Source organism: Chamaea fasciata, unplaced genomic scaffold (genome assembly GCF_029207755.1).
Source record: "Chamaea fasciata isolate MVZ Bird 193981 ecotype frontalis unplaced genomic scaffold, bChaFas1.0.hap1 SCAF_15, whole genome shotgun sequence".
Taxonomy (NCBI): Eukaryota; Metazoa; Chordata; class Aves; order Passeriformes; family Sylviidae; genus Chamaea; species Chamaea fasciata.
Window position 1 is genome coordinate 978,418 of NW_027094100.1, and position 14,026 is coordinate 992,443.

Consider the following 14,026-nt stretch of genomic DNA (forward strand, 5'->3'; position numbering starts at 1 on the left):
ATGCAAATTTAAAGATTATATGGCCATCAGCAACTAAGCCTCAAGTATATTTATCTGTGGAGTCTACTGAGTTTGCTGCCTGTGTTTTCCATGAGCCAGGTTTAAGGAGGTTTGCCAGAGCCCTGATTCACTCTGGTTTACGGAGCTTTCTCACCACAGGCATGATCTAGGACTCCCAAGCTAACACTGCTCTAAAAGAAACAAATACACAGACACCCTCACAACAGCCTGCACCAAAAAAAATAAATAAGTCATAAGATAGTTTGAATGCTATGTCATCTGGAATCGGCCAAGCAGCAGACTGGGAATTTTAGGAGCTTTCCTCAAGCAAGAGGACTGGGAGAGAGGCGGGTTCTGTTCTAACCTGGCAGCAACCTCTGCTCCTCCTGAGCACAAACCAACCCCGTCTGAGGCCCAGAAAATGCAAACCCTGAGCAGCCACACGAGGAGGCATGGAGGGAGGGGAGATGAAATAATTGTACTCTGACCCTGCCTGGAAGGAAACACTTCAAGCAGCAAAAGCCTGGGTTGACGACCCAGGGTTGGGGACCACCCAGGGCAGCTCTTGCACCAGCTCCAGCCATCCCACTCTGCTGGAACCACAGATACTGGGGTGTCAAACCTCCTGGCCCAGCCTAGCACCACAGCTGGGAACTGCTCTGCCCCTCTTAAAGAGCAATTTAGATAAGGCTGTTCTGATTACAAGATTTTACCTAATCCCCCAAAAACGCCATTTATTGTTTGGCAGCCCCAAGATCCGCCCCTCGGGGCTGGCCTTGGCGATCCGAACCCAGGTTAGGCAGAAGACCCGAGTTTTGGGGTCTGGGCTGAGCTTGGAGTGGCTGCAGGGAGCAGGATGGAGGGAGACGTTTCCCCCCAGCCCCAGTTTCCAGCTGGGGCTCCCCTGCAGTCACCCACGGGGTGCTCAGGGGTCAATCCCCCCCAAGGAAGGGCAGCAGGGGACACAGCAGCAGAGGAGGGTCCCCAGGGAGCCCCAGCCCTGCTCTGCTGGCCCCAACACGCCTCTCCCAGCTCTTGGCTTGCTCTGGAGCCACGGTGGCTCCCGGCCAGGCGGCCACAATGCAGTGGAAGGAAGAAGAAACAGCTTTGTTTTGCCCAAAGCTTCGCAATTAATCAAGTTCCTATTTCCTCGCGGTTCCACGTTCCCCACCCCAAATGCACCAGGCAGCTCCCGGCCATGGCAGAGCCCCTGAGCCAAGCACAGGGTTTGCTTTGCGATTTCGTGTGAACAGAGAACCAGAAAATGAAATCAGAGTGAAATAGAAACGTCTTTGCTTCAGTGAGAAGCCCTCAGGGCCCCTAGAGTCCTGTGCAAAGATGGGAGCCTCTGGAGCAGGCTGGCAGCTCCGTCCCCTGGGAGCCCCTCCTGGGCACCAGCTCTCCCACCCAGGAGGAATCCCAGAGTCATTCAGGCTGGAAACGACCTCCAAGAGCATCAAGTCTGAGCTGTGCCTGACCTCCACCTTGTCCCCAGCCCAGAGCACCGAGTGCCACCTCCAGGGATGGGCACTCCAAACCTCCCTGGGCAGCCCCTGCCAAGGCCTGACCACGCTTTCCATGGAGAAATTCCTCCTGATTTGGACCCCTCTGAGCACGAGTCACTGTTTTTATAGTGACACACAGCAAAACAAAACACCAGTGCATTTTCCTGGCCTTTTTCCAAATTCAAGTGGGGCTGAATATCAGGGTGGGAGGAGAGCGGGTGAGAATCCACGTTCCTCAGGGACAGCAGCACTTGATTTATGAGCAAATCTCTTAAACAGAAGTCCCAGAGATGCCATTTCTGAGGGACATTCCCAAAGTGGCTGCCGGGAAGGCAGGATGAGGGTGGGACCCGCTCCTGTGCCTCCGCACCTCTAATTGCCATTATTCTTCAGGAATATAAACAACAGGAGCCACCGAGCAGAGAGCCATGAAAGCTCAGCAGAACAAGGGCCTGGGAGCACAGGGAGAGGAACTGGAGGTCAGGCAGGTCAAGGACTCATTTCTGGCTCACCACAGCCCCTCTGGACGAGGACACATGGGCAGGCACAGCACAGCAGGCACAGCCTGGTCTCTCCTGCAGCTCTGTCCAGCTCCCCCGGAGAGCAACCAGCAGCACTGAAAGGTCTCTTTGCTTCACCTCACGTGCTTTTGCCTTCACGTGACCCAGCTGATAATAGTCCAAGTTACCTGCATTTTTAAGGGACCATCTTTTCCAAAAGAAATCCTATCCTCTGCTGTTTGATCCATTGCCCCATCCCTGGAAGTGTCCGAGGCCAGGCTGGACAGGGCTTGGAGCAACCTGGGATAGTGGAAGTTGTCCCTGCCCATGGGATGGAGGAGCTTGAAGGTCATTCCAAACCAAAGCAGCTGTTGGTTCCATGATTCTGGGATGCTGCACTTGGATTTGGGACGGTGAGGGCCTTCAGAGCACAGCACAGGAAGGGAGCAATGGGAGGAAGGTGCAGCATCACCCCAGTCCCACGGCTCTGGTGTGCTGTCCCCTGCCCCACAGCTCCCTCCCAGCCACTTGGAGAAATCCCTCATGGAGACAGTAATTTTTGAAAATTATTTTGTTTTCAGGCATGGAAAGAGAAATGTTCAGTTTTAACTGGGATGCCGAATGAAGGTTTTTCATGTGGGAATAGCCACTCTTCCTTGGAGTAACTGGGTTATTTTTTCATGACCACTAGACCTTAGATCTGCTCCTCATTTCTTTCCATACCCACAGAGGGCAAGAAATAGCTATACTTGGTCAGTGAGAAAATGAAATTAAATGCAAATAGACATGCACTAACTAAATCTGTGTTTCCCAAGGTTATTATTTCCCTAAATGCCAAGTCCCTGGGGTGAAGGAGGGGCAGCATCAGCCTGGGCCAGGGCTGGCAGTGTGGGGGTTCAGCCTGGCCCATGGCCCCATCCACCAGTGCCCTGGGCCTGAGGGTGAGGATGGGCACCGGCACTGGGAACACTGGCAGGCCTGGAGGCACGGATGAACATGGGAAGGGTGTGAAACTGGTTGTATCTCCTTGGCTGGAACCACCCAGTGCCACCCCTGCCATGGCAGGGACACCTCCCACTGTCCCAGGCTGCTCCAAGCCCTGTCCAGCCTGGCCTTGGACACTGCCAGGGATCCAGGGGCAGCCACAGCTGCTCTGGGCACCTTGTGCCAAGGTCTCCCCGCCCTGCCGGGGAACAATTCCTGCCCAAATCCCATCTAACCCTGCCCTATCAGTATGAAGCCATTCCCTTGTCCTTCCCCTGCCTCAGCTGAAGAACACATCTCTGCTAGAAACACGCTGCTTTCTGCAGCATGCCTGGCTGCTATCTGAGGGAGGTGCCGTCTGCAGGGGCAGCGTGAAGACACCCAACAGGATACACAAACCAAGAGGACACAGAAACCTGCTGGGACACAGAAACCCAGCACCGCTCTGGACACAAATAAATCCCTGCCCAGGGTTTGGTGGCCCCGGTGCTCGGGCAGTGACAGCTCCTGGCACGGGACAGCAGCTCTGCTGACTCACCCAGTACAACTCCTGCCCAGAGCAGTTTTTCCATAAAAATAAACCCAGCCCTAATAAATAAATGCATTCCCATCGTAAAAGCCCCATTGGTGGCTGGGAAGCAAGAGCCTGAGCCTTGCAGCAAAACGATTTCCCTCTGCACGGGAGACTGGACCGTGCTCCAGGGAAAGCACATCACAAGGAGCCCATTTCCCTGGGAAGGGGGACAGGGGGAGCAGCAGCGAGGTGAGGGACCTCAGCCCCAGCTGCAGCAGTGGAGGGAGGATGTGACACTTGCTCACCAGGGGGATTTGGGACCTGGCGCAGCTCCCGGCGGAGCAGACCTGGGGGATACACGAGCGTTTAGCAGGGAGCCAAGGGCTTTTGTAAACAGAAGCTCAAACAAACATCTCTCGCTTCACAGATGGTGCTCACAATTTACAGCTGGCACATTTAAAGGCCACCTCGGACACGTCGGTGCTCCGGGCCGCAAACGGGACACAAGGAACACCCCAGGCCTGCAGGCCTCAACGTTTGCTCTCCAAGGAGCCTCCCCCTGCAATCCACGGGAGTTATCTCCACAGGAGTATCAGGACTCCTTAGGAGGAACGAAGAACACCAGAATGACCCAGCCGCTTTCCCTGCAGCTTCCCAGCCGGGACGAGCACAGGCTCCCAGCTCAGCAGCCGATGACACAGCCCCTCCTGAACAGCTCCCCAGCACAACAGCCCTGCTCCACAGCTACAAATTACAGAAAACTGTGAAGAACACAAGAGAAAGCCCCAAAGTCCCAAAGCAGAACTCAGGCATAGGTGCCACAGGAGCAGCAGAGGATTTGGCAGTGTTTGAAGGAGCACAAACCCCAAGGCTCCTCCAGACCCTCCCCACGGCCACAGATCCAGGGCAGCACCAGCTGCCCCAGCCCGGGGCAGAGTGCGTGGCTGCCCGAGGCCGCCTGCAAAGCCCACATTTCTCAGCTGCCTGCACAAACAGAAGCGTCTTTATGGGGACGTGATTTGGGCAGCCCCGCGGAGCGGCCGGACACTGGCACCATTCACACACCCTGCCCCGGCCCAGCCTGCAGGGCAGGCCTGGGGACAGACCCGCTGCTGGCAGCCCTCCTCACCCTCCTCATCCTCACCACTGCAAACCCAGCCCCACCGAGGGCAGAACCCCATGGAGCTCTCAAAAACACAGGCACAGCCCATGCTCCTGGCAAGCGGCGGCAGTGACATCCACGCACATTTAATCAGAATAAAATCAAGTTAGATGCTTCATTTCTCACTGAGAGATTGGATTAAAGACATTTGATTTAAATATTTGGGGTCACAGAGAGTATTTGCCCTGTGGTATTAGCCCCCTTAAGATCTGCATTTCAACCTTTAGCTCAACACAGACCAAAACCCTGTATGCTCCTGCATGTGCAGGAATTATCTCATAATCACTGGACTTGTGGAAAAGCACCAAATGGCACCAGCACTGTCAGAGCCACGAGCTGCCAGTGCCACCCGGCTCAGCCCTGTTTCACTCACAGAACTAAAGGCTCTGTAACTGGCACAAGCACCTGGTTCAGTGCCAGCCCGCTCACCTAATCCCACGGGAACAGCACGGTGCCTCCGCTCCCCAGAGCCTCACGCAGCTTTAACTGGGTTATTCTGCTGAGTTCCTTTGTAACTTCTGTTAAGAAATAAATCATTAGGCAAAGGCAACTGTTGGGATCTGAGAAGCTCCAAGTGAATTTGGCAACCAATCCTTGTAAGGTCCCAGCAAGACCCAGGCTCACAAACCTCGTTCTGTGATAAGACACATCATTTTTTTTTCCCCCTTTGAAGGATAAACTAAATCCATCCTTGCTGGGGGAATGGGATGTGACTGATTCCAGAGCTTCAACCAGGCACGAGAGAGAAGCATCTTTACTCTGTATGTACTGTGTGTAAAGCACCGCCTTGATCTGGAGGTTGTCCTACCTTTGGGTGGTCTGTCCTGCCCCCACAGCTCTCCTGCTGGGGGAAGATCCCCCTGGAGCAGGCACGGCACAGGGCTGGGCACACCGAGGAGAGGCCACTGCGGGGCTGCTGCAGCTCAGGCTTTAGTGGCAGGAGGATGATGAGGAAGCAGAGCAGATGGTGAAGCTGGATGAAGCCTGTGTCTGTTCCACACTTACCTTCCTGCCTGGGAGAGCCATCCCAAACACTGGAGTGAGAGCTGCACCTCAAACCCCAACCCCAACCCAGGCAAGGCAACAGCATCACCACGTCCACAGCCCCCACTGGCACCCAGCTAGCCCAGGCATGGCCCTGCCTGCCCTCAGGGCACGGGGGCTGCTTTGGATCAGTGGGAACTGGGAGTGTCCGGGGCCGTGGGAGGGATGGGAAGGACGGTGTCCCTGCACTGGGGTGCTGCGGGAGGGGAGCGGCGTTCCCAACGCCCATCCCGGGGATGCACGGGGCATCTTCATCTCCTGGAGATCCGCTCAGATGAAGCTCCAGGGCGTGCCTGTGTGCCTGGAGCTTCATCTCCTGGAGATCTGAGCAGATCTTCACGTGGCAGGGAGGGGAGCTTCTGTGGGAAAATGCAGCGGGGCCGGCAGGAAGGAAATTCCCCCAGCGGAGCCGCCGTCGCGCGAGGGCTCGGCCGCGGCAGCTTCAGGGACTTCAGAAATAACCCGGCCCTCCCCAGGGAGCCATTGCTAAGGTCACTGTTTTTTCCCTTGAACTTTCCAGATGAAGGAAGCAATAGCAGAAGCGACGGCATGGATTTGGCCCGAGATCAACTGTACTGACAACAGTCACAGGATTGAACTCAGAAGAAAAGTCCTTTGTGTGTGCTGGAGTTATCACCAGATGGGCCGGGCAGCACTGGGGAGCTCTGCTCAGAAATATTCCACGTGGGCAAAACCAGCAGAGCTGGAACTGATGGCAGATGTAACCCAGAGTAACTAATTCCACTGCTCAGACCCAGTTAAAAATGGAGGGCAAATGTTTGGTGCCCATTAAAAATTAAAAGGTTAAATTGTATTCTTCAGCAAACTGCTGAGGTTGGGAATAAGAAACAACTCTGATTAAAGATTAAGGATGGAGAGTCTATAAAACACTAATTACCATTGTACTTACAGGGAATTTGGCCTGTTGGGCTTAATTACTTCTAGTTCAAGATCACTCGAGTTCAGGCTGGGCTGGGGAGCGCTGTTGGAGTTGAGGAAGCTGTTTACATTTGAAGAGATGACAGATTCCAGGCTGGAGTTGATGATGCTGTTCCTGCTCTCCTCTAAAAAACACCAAAACCCAAGAATCATCAGCTGCCACTGCAGACGAAGGGAAGAGCAAATGGCTGGGAAGGCATCGAGCATTCCCAGGAAACCCCGTGCCAGTGCAAACAGGGACACCTCCCCAGAGCTCAGAGTTACTTACAGACACATCACACACTAAACCACAAGAAATACCGGGTGCTCTTTGCCTCTTTTGGGTTTAAGATGCAGATACTTTTAAATGAACGCCATTTTTAGTAGGAAAATACACGCTTTTCTTAAGGTATTAATAGTTCACATTCCTGAAGGCATCCCAAATGCCACAACCTGAAAGAATTTGAAATGTAAGCGATGTACAGGAATGGATCTGTGACTGAAATCAGCTCCCAAGGGATGGAGTGCTTGGGTGACAAAGTAGGACAACACCTTAGATCAGGAACAGGGCAGATCACCCAGCTAAAGTCGCTTCAGCCTCACATTTGGCACCAACTACTGTTTCTCCTTCCCAGTCAGTTCTGAAGGGGGAAATGGATGGGTCTCTGCTCCATTTTGGCGCAGCTCCTCTGAAATGCAGAGCAGCAGAAGTTTGCCTTTGTATCTGATGTGGAACTGGATGTGCTGGGCAAGCCCCCGTGCTGGGGGAGTGCTGCCACTGCTCTGCTGACACACCAGGGCTCCTCAGAGATTCCCACCTCCCTCCATCGCATCTGCTGAGAGACCTCCCCGTTGTTTGTGCAGCACTGACAGTGTTGTGCATCTCAAAGAGCCACCACAGCACTGGGCCCTCTCCTCAGGTCACCTGAAATCCCATTAACTCATTTCCAGGAGATGCCTTTGCCATTGGAGCAGTAATTGCAGTTGTGAGAAGCAATTAGCAACACTGATGGCACGACAGCAGCCCCGGGCAGAGAGTGGCTGCTTCTGGGATGCTGCTTTCCTGAAAGACAGGCACCAGCTGGAAAACACAGAGTCCTACTTCAAGAATACTTCTTTCCAAAATTATTTTTCCAGTGCACAATAATGCTGTGCAAACTACAGCCCAAAAGCATGTAGTGGTAGGGAATCCTGGCTCTCAATCTCTTTAAACTCCACCTTCGTTTTGAGTGAGAATGTGCAATATTAAATTGTATCCTGTGCACATATAAAAGGGGGTAAAAGAGTGCAAGAGGAACTGCTGGGTTGTGTGAAAGGTTAGTCCTGAGCATACGGCAGAAAGAACTGCCTGTAAGACAGCCTGGCAGGAGGGTTGTCTTGGGGTGTTGGGGCAGCTCTGCCACCACTCCAAAGGGAAATGCCGCGTCAGCCAAAGGATTGTGGCTGCCCAGAGCAGCGTCCAAGGCTCCTTGTCCTGCTCCTTCTCTGGAGCTGCTGCATTTCCCAGGTACCTGGACAGAAGCAACACCTGCAGGGCAGCAGGACAGGGCTTGGTTTAGCTCAGGGTGAGTTTATCTTCCAGAGATGAGCCGAGGATGCGTGATGCTGATACACGTCAACGTGTTCCTGAAACTGGATTTCATTAATCTTCATCTGCCATGAGCCACCTTGGGAACAAGCTGCACAGACATTTCCCTGTCCCCAGCTCTGAGAAAGCTGAACCCTCAGGGCTCAGAGGGCACCAGCACCTTGTGAGGAAAAAGATGATCCATAGAGGAGGCAAAGAGGGAAAAACGAAGAAAAGCAGAGCACTGACCTCCAAAAATACTGCCAGGCAGATGTGATAGCCAGCAGATGAAACAAGAAAGAAATTCAGCTGTCTAAGGACCTAAAAACCCCAAATCCCTCTGGTTTCGCACCTGCCAGAGCAGGTTTGAGGCAGCCCACGAGAGGCCACCTGTACAGAGCTGGCCAAGAGCAGGGACGGCCTGTGCTGAGCCCCAGGCCCTGAGCCCCAGAGTGGACTGACACCAGGTTATTATTTGCAAACATCTTCTGCCCAAGGCTGAAGGCTGGGAATAAGCTCCATAAGCTTGGCAGCTCAGTGTGGATTGTCCCTCTAATCTCCACAGCAGCCCACGAGCCAAGAGCAGGCTCAGAGTCCCCATCGGCCACAGAACTGAGCCTCAGCTCTAGGGGAAGGGAGAGCAATGGCAGAATCTGAAACTCCTGCTTTATTTGATTTCCTCCTTTTTAAAAGGCTGAAACCGTACTTTGCCTCATGTTTTTGAAAGCTCAAGTGAAGGATCCTTTGCTGGAAGATTTAATTTGGTCTTACAGCAACAAGAGCAGAGCTGCCCGTCAGCTCAAGAGCATTTCCAGCATGCAAAGAAAAGAAGAGCCTTTCACCCCTTGCCCAAACTTCATATCTCCAGTGGGAAGTCAGGCAGGCAGAGCCACTGGAGCCTCTGTCTCCAATAACACCGTGCTGGGGCAGGGCTCTGATAACTGATCCAGGGCACTTTGGTGACAGTGACCCCAGGGACCAGAGAGGGGACGGCAAAAGAACTGATAAGGAACAAAATGGTGTTTGCTGTGTTGGTGACACTCGTGTCACAAGAGCTACTCCCCGGGTCAGGTGCGGATAAAAATGTGAATGTTTAACAACGAAATAATCACTATAATCATAGATTAATCATGATTATCTGATCTGCTCCCTGTGTGTAGAACATGGTAATTTCTGACTTAGTCACAGCTTGGTATGATGAATGCTACTGAAAAATCTCAGAAAGATATTGGACTTTGATGAATAGATTTCAAGTGATGGAAAATCCACTGTCCCACTCCACTTCTTTTCATGTCAAACTGCTCCCAGTCTTAAAAAATGTGCTCCCTGCACCCATGTAGAACATTTCTAGCTTCAATTTCAACTTTCAATTTCTGTGGTGCTCAGCTGGACTTGAGCTGCTGACTAAGCCCTTGTGCTTCACCCTGACTTAAGAGCCTTGGTCTGTCTCCAGACCAGCAAGGAAGGAAAGGAAGAAGAAAAGAAGAAGAAAGAAACCTCACATATTTCTCGTGATGTGCAGCAGGGAAGGCAAATAAAACAGCAGTGACTTCCCAAAGACACAGGAGGTTATAGGCTGTCAGGAGGAAAACCAAGAAAATGTTGCTACTCGTGGGAATAAATAAATGCAGAAATAAAGAAACGAGATGAGTTCCTCTCCCAGGCATGGGGAGGATGGCACACGGAGGCTCTGGCAGCCCAGAGAGCCTGGAGGCTGACAAGCCACTGCTTAGTTAGCAGCAAATAAATTCCTGGGCTGAAAGTTTTGATATTTGAGGCTGCACCGAGAGTCGTCCCACACCATTTCCAGAGCACGCTCTGGGGCCACCACTGCTTCCTCAAACCCACGCGGATCTTTCCGACGCCCGCCGAAAGGAGAGTGCCTGGTAATTAACAGTAACTCAATCAGACAAACCCACATGTTTTGAGAGTCAGCAAAGTCCACAGCGACCACTCTGTGCACCCTGGGGAGCTGGCCATCCCCAGCCCTTCCCTGCTCCTTGCTCCACTTGTCTTGTCCTGCTCACCACGAGACTCCCCTGCTTTTTTGACCAAACTGGGAGAGCTCCCTGTGTGCAGCTGGCTGGCCCCAGGAGCACATGGGCAGGAAGAACCACAGGGCTGGGAATTGCGTTTACTCTGTAACACGAAACAACAGCCTGAGCAGACACATTTCTGCCACCCCGCGAGCAGGGCTGGGGCCTTGGCTCTTTCACCCAAATATCTGGAGCATCAATTAGTGACAGAAATGGAAAGATGAGCTCCAACATTTTTGAACTGCCATGGTACATAATCCTCGGGAAAATGCCGAACCTCCTGGCCGAGTTTTCCTGTCTGTAAAAGGCAAAGTGCCCGAGGGCATCCCAAAAGGGCCGCCCTGCGGGGACGCCGGCGGGCGGCTGCCCCTGCCACAGGTGTGGCACCCGGCTCCTGGCAGCTGATGGCAGCGATGACGGGCCCAGGAACATGAGAAGGGGACACGCAGGGGCCCGTCAGGTGGGGAGGGGACAGCAACACTTTATCCCGTGCTGAGGCAGCCCCATGCAGAGCCCCGGGTAAGGGCTTGGATGCCAGCGGAGATTCCACTCCCCGCCAACGCGACAGCAGAGGAAACCAAAGCCTGGCCCTGTCATGGAATCATCCCTTCCACTGACAGCGGGAAAAGTGCACGGGAATGGCAGCCTGGTAGGCATGACTGGGGCAGAGCTGGAGGGCTGGGAGGGCACTCACGCTTCTCGTTGGGCTGGGGCGTGTGGAAGAGCGTCAGCGGCCGCTCGCTGCACGAGGGAGGCTTCGACTCCGTGCTCTTCTTGCGGGATAACAGCAGCTGCGAGTTCGACGCCGGGGCCTCTGGCACCGTGTTGAATATCTGGTAAAAATAATAAACAACTTGTTCTTTGGCATCACCCCGTGGAACAGGACAGCTGCCCACCTGCCTGGGCTGCGCGGCTCCACAGCGCAGCCTCTGAAGAAGACACGCAGCCACAACAGGGCAACGTTTCGGGGACAGATTCCTAAATTCCACATTCCCGCTCTGTCTGCACTCCTCTTTTTTTTTTCACCCAAGATGCACAGTGCAAGCTGTGAAGAACCCTGACACTCTGGCACTCTGCTGACTTTCTGGGGGTGCAGGTGATGATGAGCAGCCCAGACAGAGCAGCCAGTGCCCCCCACTGCGTGACCCCGGCGCCCCCGCTCCCACGGCTGCAGACCAGCTTGGGAAAGTCTTTGCAACTTCCAGCCACAGCTGTCAGAAAACTGAGTAATCACATTTTTCTCAAGGGGATAAAATTCTAAAACTGCACGAAGCCAAAGAGCAGCAGCCTGGTTGGTTGCTGCTATTTGGTTATGGATTGTTCCTTTCCTGGACCCCCAGGCTCAGACAAGGGCAGTGACCCCTCCAGACGAGCTCTCTCAAAGTCTCTCTCCATTGCTGCGTCCATTAAACCCGCTCCTCAGTGTCCTTCCTGCCCTATCTGCCCCTGCCAGACAGACAACTGGCATGGCCAGGCTTTCCCAATAGGAAAAGCACATGTTGGCACAGCTCTCTGTTCAAGACAGAACTGGATGCGGACTTAGAGCTGAGATGCCATCCCAGCCAGGGCAAGCTCGTTTCTACTTCTGCCTTCGCTGCCCAAATCCGTTACTCCTTTCCAATCAAAACCAGACTAACAAAAGATCATAATCAGGGAAGTGGCTGCATTTAGAAGAAAATTGGGGTTTTTTAGTATATATAGCCAGGGAGGGACAGCCAGGACCTCGGCCCCACTGAGCCACCACTGCTCCACTGACAGACCACAACATCCACGGCCAACAAACACACAAATGCATCAGGATGCAGATCAACACTGTGGATAAAGCCAGCACTTGGTTAAACCTGGATTTAGTCAGCAAAGCAGGAGCCAGCCAAGGTGCACTGATCACTGGTTTGCTTAGCGTTTATCTCTCTTGAAACCAAGGACAAATTGCCATTAAACAGTGGGAAGAGGGGAGAAAGGGAACTTCTGTGATGGAGACACAGCCATGCTGACTCACGCTGGGATGACCATAAACAAGGCTGGCTACCAGCAGCACTGGTTACACAACTACAGCCCAAAAACGAGGTGCCAGCTGCCCCCTCCCCGGCACAGCCCCACCGTGGTGCCACTGGCCACGGGGAGAGAGGGGGCCTGGGAGAGGGGCTGCCATGGGCAAAGACAGACCAACTCCCTTCCATAAACTACTGACACGAAAGAGGCGAGGGAAGCCGTTACCTTCTCATGGTTTTCTATTAAAATTTCAATCACAATGTTCTGGAATTTGATGTCCATAATGGCAGCGACCGTTTCCTCCTGAGGTCGAAGCAGCGTCGGCCCAAACACCACACCCAGATTAGCAACAGTCATCAGGTTCTGCTTGTGATTATCTGCAACTCTGGGAAATAAAAAAGAGAAAGAAAATGAAGTAGGTGATGGAACTAATCCCCAGGGAACCCCCTCCCTGCCTTCCCTGCCTCATGGCTGGCACAAGGCTTACAACGCTGTTTACACTTTTCACACTCCTGGTGAGCTCCTTGAAGGCTCAGCCATGTGGAAAAGTACAAATTTAACTGTTGTGCTCCTGGAGACCTTTCAGCCTCCATGAACTGACTAATCCCACAAAACCTCAACCCCACGCCAGCCACCGAGCCTCATGCTGCAAACCACTCCCAGGAAAACATCTTGAATCATTAATGCTTAAAGCCCTTCTGAAAACAAATTGTTGGACCTCTGACACGCGCTGCTCTCCAACTCAATGAGTGACCTCATATGTTCCAAAGGCCAATTCCTTCCCAGCCATTCCAGCACCAGAGGTCAGTCCCATCTGGCCCAGCCAGGCTGGCTGGGAGGCCAAATGGGGCTTTGCCCCCAGATCCCCGTGCCCCATGTGTTCCCTCCTCCGTGGCACGGGTATGCCCCACAAGACGGGGACACGGGGACACAGGGACACCCAAGCCTTCCCCCTCACCACCTCCATCTCTTTTAGTTCACAGGAGGGCACAGAGCAGCTCAGCAAAGTGCAGCAGCTCACACGGAGGATGTGGCACCCTGCTTACGGTGGTTGAGGGGTGACCCTGGAGCAGCTCCAGCTGGCACCTCATCTCAGGGGTGCAAAGCCCCAGCAGCCCTAAATGGGATATGTCCTCTGCTCTGCCTCACCCCGAGGGGACACAGCCACAGGGACACAGGCAGGTGTCCCCTGGCCGTGCTGGGCTGTCCAGGGAGCCCTGGCTGAGGCTGGGACAGTGCCCTGGACACTGCTGAGTCACAGGGGACACATCCATGGCACCTGTGACCTGCAGTGCAGCCCTGCCTCCAGAAACCTTTCTTGTGGTTTGCTCCTGACCTCTTCAACCTGGAGCTGTGATGCCTTCAGGCTCTGTGCTCCCACACTTGTAGCCTGAGGGGGTTTTAGTGTCTTTCCCTTCACTTTCTCTCCCGTTTCCCTGGACAAATGCAGCAGGCCAGCACGCAGTGAGGCTCAGACTCGCTTGCTGGACTGACCCCAGAATTTATTGCCGTGAGTTTCTACCATTGATCTTGGGGTCAAGACATTTGTGCGCAAGCTCAGCGTATTTCAGCACACTGCAAGCCCAGGCTGGCTAAAAAAATAATAGTAATAAAAAGATGCTTTCCATCCTTTTCCATCCAAATCTCACCTGAACCAGCAAGGAACTCATCCCTACATCCAGCTCAGGCAGCAGCCAGGGGCCTCATCACAAGGGGGCTCAGGGTTGGGGGTTTAGCTGCCCCCAACAGCAACATCAGCCCTACTCACTGCCTGGGCAAGAAGCCTCAGGCTGGTGCACGTTTC

General features: G+C 53.6%; 1 protein-coding gene across 3 annotated transcripts in view; it reads right to left on the minus strand.

Annotated features, from left to right (window-relative positions):
- ARHGAP26 (Rho GTPase activating protein 26) overlaps positions 1 to 14,026 on the minus strand; it is a 97,460-nt gene that overhangs the window by 14,672 nt on the left and 68,762 nt on the right. For all 3 annotated transcript variants that reach the window (XM_066197506.1, XM_066197505.1, XM_066197507.1), the window contains exons 18-20: positions 12,448 to 12,607; positions 10,925 to 11,063; positions 6,620 to 6,773 (exon numbers count right to left, since the gene is read on the minus strand). In XM_066197506.1, the coding sequence (XP_066053603.1) occupies positions 6,620 to 6,773; positions 10,925 to 11,063; positions 12,448 to 12,607 (453 nt within the window). The remainder of the gene's footprint in view (positions 1 to 6,619; positions 6,774 to 10,924; positions 11,064 to 12,447; positions 12,608 to 14,026) is intronic.